Source organism: Balaenoptera physalus (genome assembly GCF_965194825.1).
Source record: "Balaenoptera physalus genome assembly, chromosome: 1".
Lineage (NCBI taxonomy): Eukaryota > Metazoa > Chordata > Mammalia > Artiodactyla > Balaenopteridae > Balaenoptera > Balaenoptera physalus.
The window spans coordinates 83,262,440-83,280,273 of NC_138882.1; the positions used below are offsets into that span (position 1 = coordinate 83,262,440).

General features: G+C 39.5%; 1 protein-coding gene across 14 annotated transcripts in view; it reads left to right on the top strand.

Annotated features, from left to right (window-relative positions):
* Positions 1–17,834, top strand: part of ASH1L (ASH1 like histone lysine methyltransferase) — a 210,161-nt gene that overhangs the window by 178,504 nt on the left and 13,823 nt on the right. For all 14 annotated transcript variants that reach the window (XR_014262016.1, XR_014262017.1, XM_082456185.1 and 11 more), the window contains 4 exons: positions 11,010–11,118; positions 11,554–11,718; positions 11,881–11,975; positions 13,976–14,133. Coding sequence is in view for 12 of the 14 variants with exons in the window: in XM_082456185.1 (XP_082312311.1) it covers positions 11,010–11,118; positions 11,554–11,718; positions 11,881–11,975; positions 13,976–14,133 (527 nt within the window). In the remaining 2 variants the exon portion in view is untranslated. The remainder of the gene's footprint in view (positions 1–11,009; positions 11,119–11,553; positions 11,719–11,880; positions 11,976–13,975; positions 14,134–17,834) is intronic.

A 17,834-nucleotide genomic window follows, 5' to 3' on the forward strand; every position in this document is an offset into this window, starting at 1 on the left:
TCAGAAATTTAAAAATAGAACTGCCATACAGTCCAGCAATTCCATTTCTGGGTATTTATCTGAAGGAAGTGAAAACACTAACTCAGAAAGATATCTGTACTCCAATGTTCATTGCATGATTATTTACAGTAGCTAAGACATGGAAACAACCTAAGTATCCATCAGTGGATGAATGGATAAAGAAAATGTGTATATCTACAATGGAATATTATTCAGCCATAAAAATGAAGGAAATACTGCCATTTGCAACAACATGAATGGGCCTTGAGGGCATTATGCTAAATGAGATAAACAAGAAGACTAGTACCACATGACCTCACTCATGTGCAGAATCTTAAAAAAAACAACAGCAACTGTTAGATACAAATTGGTGGTTGCCAGAGTCAGGGGTTTGGAGGCTTGGAAAAATGGATGAAGGTGGTCCAAATAAAATAAGACATGAGGACGTAATGTGCAGCATGGTGGCTATAGTTAATAATAATACATTGTATAGTTGAAACTTGCTAAGAGAATGAATCTTTTTTTAATATATATAAATTTATTTATTTTATTTTATTTATTTTTATTTTATTTATTTTATTTTTGGCTGTGTTGGGTCTTCGTTGCTGCGCACAGGCTTTTCTCTGGTTGCAGCGAGCAGGGGCTACTCTTCGTTGCGGTGTGTGGGCTTCTCATTGCGGTGGCTTCTCTTGTTGTGGAGCACGGGCTCTAGGCATGTGGGCTTCAGTAGTTGTGGCGCACGGGCTTTGTTGCTCCACGGCATGTGGGATCTTCCCGGACCAGGGCTCGTACCCGTGTCCCCTGCATTGGCAGGCAGATTCTTAACCACTGCACCACCAGGGAAGCCCAAGAGAGTGAATCTTAAAGAGCTCATCACAAGAATTTGATACCATGTGTGGTAATGGACGTTAACTAGACTCATTATGGTGACCATTTTGCAATATATAAGTATAATGAATCATTATGTATACCTGAAACTAATATAATATTTTATGTCAATTACACCTCAATTTTTAAAAAAGATTGGCAGAATAGATTAAAAACACATGATCCAACTATATACTGTGTATAAGAGACTCAGTTGAGATCCAAAGACACAAACAGGTTGCAAGTGAAAGGATGGGAAAAGATATTCCATGTAAATAGTAACCAAAAGAGAGCAGGAATGGCTAAAATAGACTTTAAACCCAAAAAGGTTACAAGAGACGAAGAAGGACATGTGTTTTTTAGAAAGATTCGGCAAGAAGATACAAAAACCGTAAGCATTTACACACATAATGACAGAACCTCAAAATATATGTAGCAAAAACTGACAGAATTGAAGGGAGAAATAAACAATTCTGCAATAATAATTGGAGACTTCAGTACCCCACTCAGTAATGAATACAACAAACAGAAAGATGATAAGTAAGGAATAGAGGACTTAGCACAATAAACCAACTAGATCTAAAAGATATTACAGAATACTCCACCCAACAACAACAGCATTTACATTCTTCTCAAGTGCACATGGGACATTTTCCAGGGTAGACCATATGTTAGGCACAAATTAAGTCTCAATAGATTTTAAAAGCCAGATATCATAGGAAGTATCTTTTCTGTCCACAGTGGATGAAGTTGGAAATCAGTAACATAAAGGAAACTGGAAATTTTACGAAACTGGAAATTCACACACTTTTAAAACAACCAGTTGGTCAGAAAAGAAGTCACAAAGGAAATTAGAAAATACTTAGATATGAATGAAAATGATAACACAACATACCAAAACTTACAGAATGCAGCAGTAGCAGTGCTAAGTAGGAAATTAATAGCTATAAATGCTTACATTAAAAATCAAGAAAGAGCTCAAATCAGCAACCTAACTTTACAACTTAATGACCTAGAAAAAGAACAAACTACACCTAAAGTTAACAAAAGGAAGGAAATAATATAGAGCAGAGATAAATGAAATAGAGAATAGAAAAACAATAGAGAAAATCAGTGAAACCAAAAGTTGGTTCTTCAAAAAGATAAGCATAATCAACAAACCTTGGAACTTCCCTGGTGGTGCAGTGGTTAAGAATCCACCTGCCAATGCAGGGGACACAGGTTCGAGCCCTGGTCTGGGAAGATCCCACATGCCACGGAGCAGCTAAGCCCATGCACCACAGCTACTGAGCCTGTGCTCGAGAGCCTGCAAGCCACAACTACTGAAGCCTGTGCACTGCAACGAAGAGTAGCTCCCATTCGCCGCAACTAGAGAAAGCCCACTCACAGCAACGAAGACCCAGCACAGCCAAAAATTAATTAATTAATTAATTAAAAAAAGAATCCACCTTCCAATGCAGGAGATGAGGGTTGGGGAACTAAGCTCCCATGTGCCACAACGAAGACCACGTGTGCTGCAACTAAGACCCAACGCAAACAAAAAAATAAACAAGAAAGAAATTTTTTTTAAAACTAGATGGACAAAGAAAAAAGCACCCAAATTACTAAACTCAGAAATGAAATGAGGGACTTCCCTGGTGGTGCAGTGGGTAAGACTCCGTGCTCCCAGTGCAGAGGGCCCGGGTTCTATCCCTGGTCGGGGAACTGGATCCCGCATGCCACAACTGAAAGATCCCACGTGCTGCAACTAAGACACAGAGCGGCCAAATAAATAAATTTTTTTTTAAAAAAACAAATGAAATGAAAGTGGGGACATTACTACCAATTCTGCAGAAATGAAAAAGATTATAAGAGAGTACTGTGAACAGATGTACACCAAAAAATTGGATAATCTTGTTGAAATGGACACATTTCTAGAAACACAAAACCTACTAAGACTAAATCATGAAGAAATAAAAAATCTGAATAGACCTGTAACTAGTAAGGATATTGAATCAGTAATCAGACTCTCCCAACAAAGAAAAGCCCTTGACTTGATGGTTTTACTGGTGAATTCTACCAAATTAATACCAACCCATCTCATACTTTTCCAAAAAATTGAAGAGAAGGAAACACCTCCTTACTCACTGTATGAAGCCAGCATAACCCTGATACCAAAGCTTGGTGAAGACCCTACAAGAAAACTAGATACCAATACCTCTTATGAACATTGATGCGAAAGTCCTCAACAAAATACTAGCAAACAGAATTCAACAGCATATTAAAAGGATTATGCACAATGACCAGGTGGGATTTAATCCTGGAAGGCAAAGATGGTTCAGCATATGGAAATTGATCAGTGTGATACACTACATCAATAAAATGAAGGGGAAAAGAAATCACATGGTCATCTCAATTGATGCAGAAAAAGCATTTGACAAAATTCAACACCCTTTTATGATAAATGTACTCAACAAGGGCTTCCCTGGTGGCACAGTGGTTAAGAATCCACCTGCCAGTTCAGGGGACATGGGATCGAGCCCTGGTCCAGGAAGATTGCACATGCCGCAGAGCAACTAAGTGCGTGTGCCACAACTACTGAGCCTGCGCTCTAGAGCCCACGCTCCACAACTACTGAAGCCCGTGTGCCTAGAGCTCGTGCTCCACAACAAAAGAAGCCACCACAATGAGAAGCCTACACGCCGCAACGAAGAGTAACCCCCATTTACCGCAACTAGAGAAAGCCCATGCACCGCAACAAAGACCCAACACAGCCAAAAATAAACATAAATGAAATAAATAATTTTTTTTAAGTACTCAAAATAGGAATAGAAGGACTACATGAACATAATAAAAGCCATATATGAAAACCCACAGCAAACATAATACTCAGTGGTGAAAGACTGAAAGCTTTTCCTCTATGATCAGGAACAAGACAAGGATGCCCACTTTCCTCACTTCTATTCAAAATAATATTGGAAGTTCTAGCCAGAAAAATTAGACAAGAAAGAGATATAAAAGGCATCCAAATTGGAAAAGAAGAATAAAATTTTCTCTATTTGTATATTGTATGGTCTCTTGCAGTTGCGTTTCTATGTACAGTGGGCAATCTGAAAAGGAAATTACAAAACCAGTTCCATTTGCAGTATCATGAAAAAGAATGAAGTACTTAGGAATTAACTTAATCAATGAGGTGAAAGAATTGTACAATGAAAGCTATAAAACATTGCTAAAAGAAATTAAAGATATAAATGAATGGTAACACATCCCATGTTCATAGATTAGAAGATTTAGTATTGCTAAAATGTCAGTATTGCCCAAAGTGATCTACAGATTCAATGCAATCCCTATCAGAATCCCAAAGACTTCTTTTTTTTTTTTCAGAAATAGAAAACCCATCTTAAAATTCATATAGAATCTCAAGGGACCCCCCACCCCAAATAACCAAAGCAATCCTAAAGAAGAACAAAACTGGAGGACTCATACTTTTTTATTTCAAAACTTACTACAAAGTTATAGTAATCAAAGCAGTATGGTATAGGCATAAAGACAGGCACATAGACCCATGAAATAGAGTAGAGAACCTTGAAATAAACCTTCACATATTTGGTCAAATGATTTTTTTACAAGTGTGCCAACACCATTCAATGGAAAAGGGATATAGTCTTTTCAGCAAATGGTGCTAGGAAAACTGAATATCCACATGCAAAAGTATGAAGTTGGTCCATTACCAAACACCGTATACAAAAATTAATTCAAACCAGTCAAGGACCTAAATGTAAGACCTAAACCAATAAAAGTTGAAGAAGAAAACATAGAACAAAAGTTTCACAGCAGTGGACTTGGCAGTAATTTCTTGGATATGACACCAAAGGCACAGGTAACCAAAGAAAAAATAGACAAATCAGACTTCATAAAAAATTTTAAATCAAAAGACACTATTCTGGGCTTCCCTGGTGGCGCAGTGGTTAAGAATCCGCCTGCCAGTGCAGGAGACATGGGTTCGAGCCCTGGTCTGGGAAGATCCCACATGCCGTGGAGCAGCTAAGCCTGTGCGCCACAACTACTGAGCCTGTGCTGTAGAGCCCGCAAGCCACAACTACTGAACCCGTGTGCCACAACTACTGAAGCCCGTGTGCCTAGAGCCCATGCTCTGCAACAAGAGAAGCCACTGCAATGAGAAGCCCACTCACCGCAATGAAGAGTAGCCCCCGCTCACCCCAACTAGAGAAAAGCCCGCACGCAGCAACAAAGACCCAACACAGCCATAAATAAATAAGTAAATAAATTTATTTTTTAAAAAAAGAAGACACTATTCCCAGAATAAAAAGGCAACCCACAGAATGAGAGAAAATATTTGCAAGTCATATATCTTATAAGGTATTAATATGCAGAGTATATAGAGAACCCCTGGAACTCAACAACAAAAAGCCCAATTCAGAATGGACAAAGGACTTGAATATACATTTCTCCAAAGATTGTACAAATGGCCAATAAGCAAATAAAAAGGTGCTCAACGTCACTAATCATTAAGGAAATGCAAATCAAAACTATGAGATACCACTTCACACCCTCAGAATGGCTACTGTGAAAATAACAGAAAACAGTAAGTGTTGACGAAGATGTGGAGAAATAGGAACCCTTGTGCTCTCTTGGGAATCTAAAAATGGTATAGCCACAGTGGAAAAGGGTAAGGAGGTTCCTCAAAAAGTTAAAAATAAAATTACCCTATGATCCAGCAATTCAACTTCTGAGTATATACCCAAAAGAATTGAATGCAGGTTCTCAAAGAGATATTTGCATCCCCATATTTTAATTTTTATTTATTTTTGGCTGCGTCGGTCTTAGTTGCAGCACATGGGATCTTTTGTTGCGGCACGCGGGCTCTTCATTGTGGTGCACAAGCTTCTCTCTAGCTGAGGCACGCGGGCTCCAGAGTGCGTGGCTCTGTAGTTGCAGCACGCAGGCTCTTCAGTTGTGGCGCATGGGCTTAGTTGCCCTGTGACATGTGGGGATCTTAGTTCCCTGACCAGGGATCATACCTGCGTCCCCTGCATTGGAAGGCAGACTCTCAACCACTGGACCACCAGGGGACTCCTTTTTTAAAAAGAAATATTTATTTATTTATTTATTTATTTATTTAGGCTACACCAGGTCTTAGTTGCAGCATGTGGGATCTTCGTTGTGGCATATTTAGTTGCAGCATGCGGGATCTTAGTTGCAGCATGCACATGGGATCTAGTTCCCTGACCAGTGATTGAACCTGCGCCCCCTGCATTGGGAGTGCAGAGTCTTACCCACTGGACTACCAGGGTAGTCTCTGCACCCCCATATTTTTTTTTTTTTTTAATTAATAGACTTTACTTTTTTTTTTTAAGTATTTGTTTTTATTTATTTATTTATAGCTGTGTTGGGTCTTCGTTTCTGTGCGAGGGCTTTCTCTAATTGTGGCAAGCGGGGGCCACTCTTCATCGCGGTGCGCGGGCCTCTCACTATCGCGGCCTCTCTTGTTGCAGAGCACAGGCTCCAGACACGCAGGCTCAGTAGTTGTGGCTCACGGGCCTAGTTGCTCTGTGGCATGTGGGATCTTCCCAGACCAGGGCTTGAACCCGTGTCCCCTGCATTGGCAGGCAGATTCTCAACCACTGCGCCACCAGGGAAGCCCTGCACCCCCATATTTTATTAACATTATTCATAGTAGCTAAAATATGGAGGCAACCCAGGTGTCCATGATAGATGAAGGGATAAGGAAAATGTGGTTTTTACATACAATGGAATTATTGTTCAGCCTTTAAAAGGAAGTTTTGCAGTGTGCTACAACATGGATGGACCTTGAGGACATTATGCTAAGTGAAATAATCCAGTCACAAAATGAAGCATACTACTATATGATTCCACTTATATGAGATACTTACGAGTAGTCAAAATCATAGAGATAGTAGAATGGTGGTTGTACGGGGCTGAAGGGAGGAGGGGTTGGGAGTTACTGTTTAATAGGTATAGAGTTTCAGTTTTACAAGATGAAAAGAGTTATGGGATTGTATGGTGGAGAGAACTACACAACAATGTGGATGTTCCCTTTTTTTTTTTTTTTTTTGCCATACCACACGCGGCATGTGGGATCTTAGTTTCCCGACCAGGGATTGAACGCACACCCCCTACAATGGAAGCACAGAATCTTGACCACTGGCCCACCGGGGAAGTCCAGTGTGGATGTTCTTAATACCACTAAACTGTACATTTTTTAATGGTTAAGATTATAAACTTTGTTACATGTGTTTTAACATAGTTAAAGAAAAATAGAATAGTATGAACAACTTTCTGTAAGGCTGTCCACTATCACCACTTCTGTTTCACTTCATGAAACATTAGCCACCTAGGAATAGATTTAATGAAAGTTTGTAGACCTCTATACTGAAAACCACCAAACATTATTGGGAAAAAGGACAATTAATGGAGAAATATGCCATATTTATGGGTTAGAAATCTCAATATTTTTTAGATGTCACATCTTACCAACTTGATCTATAAATTCAAATCCAATCAAAATCCAATTTTTATGGAAATTGGCTGATTCTGAAACATATATCTAATTGCAAAAGACCTAAAAAAGGTAAGATAATCCTGAAGAACAAAATTTAAGGACTTAAACTACCAATTTCAAGACTTACTGTAAAGATACACTAATTAAAACAGTAAGTATTTGCTTGGGCTAGGTGGAATAGAATAGAGAGTCCGGGCAAAGACCCATAAATGTACTGTCACCTGATTTTATGACTAAGGTTTCACTGTGAATCAGTGAGGAAAGGATGGGGACTTCCCTGGTGGTTCAGTGGTTAAGAACCCGCCTTCCAATGCAGGGGACATGGGTTCGATCCCTGGTCGGGGAACTAAGATCCCACATGCTGCAAGGGCACCTAAGCCCATGTACCACAACTGCTGAGCCCCTGCACTCGGGAGCCTGTGCACCACAACTAGAGAGCCCACATGCTGCAATTACTGAGCCAGTGCGCCACAACTACTGAGCCCTCGCACTCTGGAGCCCATGTGCCACAACTAGAGAGAAGCCCGTGTGCTGCAATGAAAGTTCCCACATGCCGCAACAAAGATCCGACCTGCTGCAACTAAGACCCGACACAGCCAAATAAATAAATAAATATTTTTTTAAAAAATTAGGAAAGGATGTTTTTTTAATAAGTGGTGCTGAGTCAGTAGGCTCCTACGTCAATCCACACACACAAATTAATCTAAGATGAATTTTAGACCTGAATATCACCATTGAAACAATCACCTTTCTAGATGGAAAAATGGGAGAGTATTTTTTTATTGATTTTTTATTGAAGGATAGTTTAATTACCGATACACTGCTGTACAGCAAAGTGACTCAGTTATATATACATTCTTCTTCATATTCTTTTGTTATGGTTTATGACAGGGTATCGAATATAATTCCCTGTGCTGTACAGTAGGACCTCATTGTTTATCCATTCTATATATACCAGTTTGCATCTCCTAGTCCCAAACTCCCAATCCAACCCTTTTCCAGTCCCTTCCCCCTTGGCAACCATCAGTCTATTCTCTGTGTCCCTGACTCTGTTTCTTAGATAGGTTCATTTGTGTCATATTTAGATTCCACATATAAGTGATATCATATGGTATTTGTCTTTCTCTTTCTGACTTACTTCACTTAGGATGATAATCTCTAGTTGCATCCACATTGCTGCAAATGGCATTATTTCATTCTTTTTTATGGCTGAGTAGTATTCCATTGCATATATGTACCACATCTTCTTTATCCATTCATCTGTCAGTGGACATTTAGGTTGTTTCCATGTCTTGGCCATTGTTAATAGTGCTGCTATGAACATAGAGGTATATATATCTTTTTTTTTTTTTTTTTTTTTTTGGCTGTCTTGGGTCTTCGTTGCTGTGCGCAGGCTTTCTCTAGTTGCAGCAAGTGGGGGCTACTCTTCGTTGAGGTGTGCAGGCTTCTCATTGCAGTGGCTTCTCTTGTTGCGGAGGACAGGCTGTAGGTGCGTGGGCTTCAGTAGTTGTGGCTCATGGGCTCTAGTGCAGAGGCTCAGTAGTTGTGGCACACGGGCTTAGTTGCTCCGTAGCATGTGAGGTCTTCCCAGACCAGGGCTTGAACCCGTGTCCCCGAATTGGCAGGCAGATTCTCAACCACTGTGCCACCAGGGAAGTCCTTAATCCCCTGATTTTTAATGCAACTTAATTGCTATATGACTGTGAACAAACTCTGTAATACACAAATACCTCATGTATAAATAGGGATTATAATACCTATCTCATAAGGTTGTTTTGAGAATTAAGGAGATAACCTGTTATGATTGTGGCACAGTGGTTAAGACTTTGAAGCCAGCCTGCCTTAATTTGAAACTTGATTCCCCCAGTTGTTAGGGCAAATTTCTTACATTCACTTTTCATCAGCTTCTTCATTTAGAAAATGGGGGTTATAATACTACCTTTTTAAATATAGTTGTTAGGAGGACTAAGTAAGTTATAACTAATATAACAAGCACTCTGAAAGACAAATATAAGACATGACACCATAAAACTCCTCAAAGAGAATGTGGGCAAAACATCCTCTGACATAAATTGTAACAATGTTTTCTTAGGTCATTCTTTCAAGGCAATAGAAATAAAAGCAAAAATAAACAAATGGGACCTAATCAGACTTACAAGCTTTTGCACAGCAAAGGAAACCATAAACAAAATGAAAAGACAAACTACAGATTGGGAGAAAATATTTGCAAACGATGCAGCCAACAAGGGCTTTGTTTCCGAAATATACACACAGCTCATACAACTCAGTAACAAAAAAACAAACAACCCAATCAAAAAATGGGCAGAAGACCTAAATAGACATTTCTCCAAAGAAGACATACAGATGGCCAATAGGCATATGAAAAGATGCTCAACATTGCTAATTATTAGAGAAATGCAAATCAAAACCACAACAAGGTATCACCTCACACCGGTCAGAATGGCCATCATTAAAAAGTCTACCAATAACAAATGCTAGAGAGGGTGTGGCGAAAGGGGGGAACCCTCTTACACTGTTGGTAGGAATGTAAATTGATGCAGCCACTGTGGAAAACAGTATGGAGGTTCTTTAAAAAACTAGATGTGATCTGGCAATCCCACTCCTGGGCATACATCTGGAAAAAACACTAATTCAAAGATGCATGCACCTTAATGTTCATAACAGCATTATTTATAGTAGCCAAGACATGGAAGCCACCTAAGTGTCCATCAAGAGATGAATGGATAAAGAATATGTGATGTATATATATACACTACTCAGACATAAAAAAGAATGAAATAATGCCATTTGCAGCAACATGGATGGTCCTGGAGATTATCATACTAAGTGAAGTAAGTCAGAAAGACAAATACCATATGATATCACTTATATGTGGAATCTAAAATGTACAAATGAACTTATTTACAAAACAGAAACAGACTCAGACATAGAAAAACTTATGGTTTCCAAAGGGGAAAGGGGGTGGGGGAGGGATAAATTAGGATTTGAGAATTAGCAGATAAAAACTACTATATATAAAATAGATAAACAACAATGTCCTACTGTATAGCACCAGAGACTATATTCAATATCCTGTAATAAACTATAATGGAAAAGAATATGAAAAAAAAACAAGCACTCAATAAATGTTAGCTGTAATTATATGTTATTATATAAAGCATCTAGAACAAACAGTACATGAACGCTCATTAATAACATAGGTAAAATAGAACAAAAGAGACCCTCATGTATAGGTTAGAAAGATGGAGATTAGTAGGAACTAGAAGATTTTTATAGGTAGCCCATAGAAAATAATTTAAATGTGTTTAATAAGTAGACTAAAGCCATGTGTTAGAAGGACTGAATACCAAGCTGGAAAAGTTAAGACCTTTGACAACATAAAACATGTTTTCCGGAAAACTGATTTAAGACTGTTAGTCTGTCAGTATTGTATAGGCTAGATAGAAGAAAAGAGAGATTAAAGATGGAGTGATTGGCCAGGAGACTTGAGTAATTGGATACAGAAACAAAGGCAAATTTGAAATCAGTATACCAACTTTTCTGGGTTTTGGGCATGGTATTATGAATCTCTGCCTTTAACTCATTCCTTTCTCTATAGGTCTGTTAATGGAGTATACCGGATTGGACTATATGCTCTTAAAGATATGCCAGCTGGTACTGAACTTACTTATGATTACAACTTTCATTCCTTCAATGTTGAAAAACAGGTAAGAATGATAAATTCAAAAGAGTGTATGACCTTTGTCACAGTGCTCTGTATAACATGGGCCTTCGGTGAACATTACTGATTTGTAGCCACTGAGAAGTACATTGGAGAAGACAGTTTTTCACTCTTTACTCCACTTATCTAGGATACATAGGTCACAGTTATTCTTTCAGAACTGTGTAGAAGAGACTGCTCAATCATCTTTTGTCTCCAGTCAGTTCTTAATTTTTCTGGTGAAGTTTTCCCAAAATTTAATCTTTCCTTTCTACTACAGTAGAAACCCATTTATATTTATTTTATTCTCAATCAGTTATGTTCCTCTATATGAAAATTTCTTGACTCAAACTTATTGTTAGGTGTCCAGATGCTCAGGCATTCTATTTGAACTTTTAAATGAGACTGCAGGCTAAAAGCATTATTCTCTTTCCCTTCAAAGCAACTGTGTAAGTGCGGCTTTGAGAAATGTCGAGGAATCATTGGAGGCAAGAGTCAACGCATGAATGGACTCACCAGCAACAAAAGTAGCCAGCCAGTGACCACACATAAAAAGTCTGGACGGTCAAAAGAGAAGAGGAAGTCTAAGCACAAGCTGAAGAAAAGGGTGAATAATAATCTCATGGTTTTCCCCAAATAGCTACTTAGAGGCAATTATTGAAATAAGGGAAATACCAAAGGGTGGCATCTTTAGAGTTGTTTTAATATTCTTTGAGGTGATTTATGATATATCTTGTTTTTCCTGCAATCTGGTCCGTCTGTTTTTTAGAGAGGCCACCTCTCTGAGGAACCCAGTGAAAACATCAACACTCCAACAAGACTGACCCCCCAATTACAAATGAAGCCAATGTCCAATCGGGAGAGGTAAAAAGGAGATTTGCTTACCTAAACTCTTTAAATTATGTGACTTGCTTGACAGTTTAAAAATAATTAAACATCTATATAGTTGAGACATTTCTTTTGTGCAGGAAGGCTTTAAACAAGGATTCAGGGGTGAACTTGGGTGGGGGGAAAAAGTATTTTTTCCCTAATTTCTAACTGAAATTTAGCATTTCCTTCAAATGTGACTGTAAGCAAAAGAAAAAGATCTGTATATGTGTGTGTGTATAGTAGTTGCAGTTTCCATGAGTTTGTCACCAGTATTTACACTTTCATATCACGTTATAGGTATTACAGTTATCTCTAAATATCATTTACACTCACTTCCATCTTAAAATTACTATGGTTGTTAAACCCAGCACTAGATCTTGTCATGTGTTAAAAATTAATGTTCATCTCTATATCACAATTTCAGGGTTTTTGTTTAATATTCTGAAAAGTGTATTTCAGTTTATTCAGTTTCCTTTTAATCCTGTGTACTAAAAGTTACTTAACATTCATTTATGTATTTATTTATATATTTATTTATTTATTTTTGGCTGCACTGGGTCTTTGTTGCTGCATGCAGGCTTTCTCTGGTTGCAGCGAGTGGGGGCTGCTCTTTGTTGCAGTGCATGGGCTCTAGGTGCACGGGCTTCAGTAGTTGTGGCACACAGGCTCAGTAGTTGTGGCTCGTGGGCTCTAGAGCACAGGCTCAGTAGTTGTGGCACACGGGCTTAGTTGCTCCACGGCATGTGGGATCTTCCCAGACCAGGGCTCAAACCCGTGTCCCCTGCATTGGCAGGAGGATTCTTAACCACTGCACCACCAGGGAAGTCCCTAAAGTTACTTAAAATTTTAAACACTTTTAATTAACATTGTTCAGAGGAGGGTTACATGGGCTTCACCAAACTGCCAAAGGAATGAATGCCACAGAAAAGGTTAAGAATCCCTGTTTTATTGATAAATTAACAGAGCAATAAAAAGGATCTTTAATGGTCATCTTTGCTTTTCCCTATATTGAGATAATATTTGTCCGTGTCAGAAGAGAAGTAAATATGTATGTCCTATTTTTCAAATTGTCTTGGGACATTTCCTACATCTTCCCTAACTACATACTCCAATATCTTAGAAAGTTCATCCTTATTTATAACTTTCCTAAATTTTAGCCCCTTTCATTCTATTTCACTTTGAATCATAGATATTTTAAACTTCAGTAAAACAGAGAAGTCCAGTGGTTCTCTACTTCGGCTCCATAGTGGCTTAGGGAGCTTTTTAAAACTCCTGATGCCCAGGCCACACTCCAAAACACTAACATCAGAATTTTCAGAGGTGGAACCCAGGTATCAGTAGTTTATAAAGCTCCCCAAGTGATCTCAATGTGCAGCCAAAGTCAGGAACTATAAAATCAGTCTAATCTCCATTTACTGAGGCACATAGTTTGAGACTTATTCAAGGTCACATCTGTTTATATGTGTGCTAGGGTGAAAATCAAATTATGGAATCATCAAAATTGTGTAGGGTTAATCAAGTTACATATAACTCCTTTAACTTTAGAGATCCATGTGGTGGCACTGTACCTAACATGGTTTGCCCAGTGCATATCCATCTTAAATATCTATGCCTTTATCTGCCACTCCAGTTCTCCTTGTTATAGCTGATCCTAAGCCTATACTTCATCTTGGCAACTTACTTTAGAATTTGTAAAAATACTCCATAAAGCTCTGCCTTCAAGTCAGCCCGCTTCAGTTGCCAAAATTGTTGCAGCTTTTAGGTGGTGTTTGTCAGTTATTTGTAAATATTACAGAGAAATGTTTTGTGTTATGTGAAATAAATCAAGATTCAAAACTGAATAATGTTTCTCCATATGTAATTCTCTTTATAATAGCTGATTCCACTGATAAGTATTCATTTATGTCATCATAACAGTGGCTTACATAGAGTAGACATTAATAAATGCTTATTGAATTGATAAATAAAGGCGCTCCTTTCCTCCTTCCTTACAGAAACTTCGTATTAAAGCATCATGTGTTCTTGGTCCGAAACTGGGAGAAAATTCGGCAGAAACAGGAGGAAGTAAAGCACACCAGTGATAATATTCATTCAGCATCGTTATATACCCGTTGGAATGGCATCTGCCGAGATGACGGGAACATTAAGTCTGGTAAGAACTGAGAAACATTCTTGTTAATTCCATAAGGTTGCCTCAAAAGTGATTATTTTACTTATTTTCAAACGGTTTATTCAAAGATTCTGTTTAGTCTGGACCAAAAAAGTTAAGATCCAAACATACAAGTATCAGTCAGCAATAACCTATCCATCCCAGCTCTTCAACTTCCTTGTCTCTACTCTAAGGAACAGGAAGAAACCCCCTTCCACCAGCCTCCCAAACATCACCTACACCCTGAAAGTTACTAGACATGAGATAGGTAGTGGGTGCTCTGTGTTCCACCAGGGAATTCCCTGCTTCTACTTTTTGAGGGAAAGTAGGAAAGGGTAAAAGAAGAACATGAGGGGAATTCCCTGGCGGTCCAGTGGTTAGGACTTGGCACTTTCACTGCCGGGGCCCCGGTTCGATCCCCGCTCAGGGAACTAAGATCCTGCAAGCCGAGGGGTGCGGCAAAAAAAAAGTAGAAGCAGTCTGCATGGTGTATGAGGCAGCATGCTGAGTGAGAACTAGATCCATTTAGAAATTTGCCCAGAATCTTATATCTTCTCAGTGATTTGATTGGCATAAATTCCCTGATCTTATATCCCAGTTAGTTCAAGTCTTCTGATAATAGCAATAATTATTTCCTGAGTAATTTTTATAGGTCAGGCACTGAGCTAAAACACATTAAAACATTATCGCATTTGATCTACACAGATTACCTCTTGAGGGAAGTACAAGCATACCTCATTTTATTGCGCTCACTTTATTGCACTTTGCAGATACTGTGTTTTCTACAAATTGAAAGTTTTATGGCATCCCTGCTTGGAGCAAGTCTGCCGTGCCATTTTTCCAAGGGCACTCTCTCATTTCGTGTCTCTGTGTCACATTTTGGTCATTCTCACAATATTTCAAACTTTTTCATTATTATTATATTTGTTATGGTGATCTGTGATCAGTGATCATTGATGTTACTCTTTTTTTTTTTTCTTAATTTATTTATTTATTTATTTTTGGCTGTGTTGGGTCTTCGTTTCTGTGCGAGGGCCCTCCCCAGCTGCGGCGAGCGGGGGCCACTCCCCACCGCAGTGCGCGGGCCTCTCACCGCTGCGGCCCCTCCCGTTGCGGAGTGCAGGCTCAGTAGTTGTGGCCCACGGGCCCAGCTGCTCCGCGGCATATGGGATCCTCCCAGACCAGGGCTCAAACCCGCATCCCCTGCATTGGCAGGCAGACTCCCAACCACTGCACCACCAGGGAAGCCCCTGATGTTACTCTTGTAATTGTTTTGGGGAGGCTCAAACCATGCCCATATAAGACGGTGAACTTAATAAATGCTGTATGTGCTCTGACTGCTCTACCAGCCAGCCATTCCCTGCCCCCCACATCTTCCACCCCGCCCCCCCACCCAACGCCCCATCTCTCTCCCTTTCCTCAGGCCTCCCTATCCCCTGAGACACAGCAATATTGAAATTAGGCCAACTAATAACCCTACAGTGGCCTCTAAGAGTTCAAGTGAAAGGAAGAGTCGCATGTCTCTCACTTGAAATCAAGAGCTAGAAATGATTAAGCTTAGTGAGGAAGGCAACGCCTTAAGCCGAGACAGGCCGAAAGCCAGACCTCTTGCGCCAAACAGTTAGCCAAGCTGTGAATGAAAAGGAAAAGTTCTTGAAGGAAATTAAAAGTGCTACTCCAGTGAACACACAAATGATAAGAAAGTAAAACAGCCCTATTGCTGACATGGAGAAAGTTTGAGTGGTCTGGATAGAAGGTCAAACCAGTCACAACATTCCCATAAGCCAAAGTCTAATCCAGAGCAAGGCCCTAACTCTCTTCAGTTCTATGAAGGCTGAGAGATGTGAAGACGTTGCAGAAGAAAAATTTGAAGCTAGCAGAGGTTGGTTCATGAGGTTTAACATCGAAGTACAAGGTGAAGCAACGAGTGCTGATGTACAAGCTACAGCAAGTTATCCAGAAGATTCAGCTAAGATCATTAATGAAGGTGGCTACACTAAACAACAGATTTTCAATGTAGATGAAACAGCCTTATACTGGAAGAAGATGCCATCTTAGGACTTCATAGCTAGAGAGAAGAAGTCAGTGCCTGGCTCAAAGGTTCAAAGGACAGGCTGACTCTCTCTGTTAGGGGCTAATGCAGCCAGTGACTTTAAGTTGAAGCCAGTGCTCATTTACCATTCCAAAAATCCTAGGGTCCTTTCGAATTATGCTAAATCTACTCTGCCTCTGCTCTTTCAAATGGAACAACAAAGCCTGGATGACAGCACATCTGTTGACAAAGGCCACTGTTGAGACCTACTGCTCAGGAAAAAAGATTCCTTTCAAATTGTTACTGCTCATTGACAATGCACCTGGTCATCCAAGAGCTCTGATGGAGATGTACAACGAGATTAATGTTGTTTTCATGCCTGCTAGCACAACATCCACTCTGCAGCCCATGGATCAAGGAGTAATTTCCACATTCAAGTCTTATTATTTAAGAAATACATTTCATAAGGCTACAGCTGCCACAGATAGTGATTCCTCTGATGGATCTGGGCAAAGGAAATTGAAAACCTTCTGGAAAAGATTCTAGATGCCATTAAGAACATTCGTGGTTCACAGGAGGAGGTCAAAATATCAACATTAACAGGAGTTTGGAAGTCGTTTCCAACCCTCATAGGTGACTTTGAGGGGTTCAAGACTTCAGTGTAGAAAGTAACTGCTGATGTGGTGGAAATAGCAAGAGAACTAGAAATAGAAGGGGAGCCTGAAGGTGAGACTGAACTGCTGCACTCTCATGGTAAAATCTTCACAGATGAGGAGTTGCTTTGTATGGATGAGCAAAGAAAGTGGCTTCTTGAGATGGCATCTACTCCTGGTGAAGACGCTGTGAAGATTTTGTTGAAATGGCAACAAAAGATTTAGAATATTACATAAACTTGGTTGCTAAGGCAGTGACAGGGTTTGAGAGGATTGACTCCAATTTTGAAAGAAGTTCTGTGGGTAAAATGCTATCAAAGAGCATTGCATGAGAGAAAAAAAAAAAGTACTGCATGCTGCAGAGAAATCATTCATGAAAGGAAGAGTCAAAGATGCAGCAAACTGCACTGCTGCCTTGTCTTGAGAAACTGCCTCAGCCACCCCAGCCTTCAGCAACCACCACCCTGATCAGTCAGCAGCCATCAACATCAAGGCAAGGCCCTCTATCAGCAAAAAGATTACAACTCGCTGAAGACTCAGATGACGGTTAGCACTTTTTGGCAATAAGGTATTTTTTAATTAAGGTATGTACATTGTTTTTTTAGATATAATGCTATTGCACACTTAATAGACTACAGGATAGTGTAAATATATCTTTCACATGTGCTGGGAAACGAAGACCTCCGTGTGACTCCCTTTCTTGCAATATTCGCATTATTGCAGTGTTCTAGAACCAAACCTGCAATATCTCCGAGGTGTGCCTGTACTACCACTCTTCCCATTTTACCGTTGAGAAGCTGAGACACAAAGTTTAAGTAACTTTCCCAAAATCAGACAGCTAGTAAGCAGTGAGACCAGAATTCAAAAGCAGACAGACTCATTTTGAAACCCAGACTTGCAACTACTCTATAGCATTTGGCCATTAGTAAGTCCCTTTAAATTGCAGGATTTGTCTCTCTGGTAAACTCCAGTGTTTTTCTGATGTTTCTTTAAGGAGGAGAGAAACAACTCCATAACCA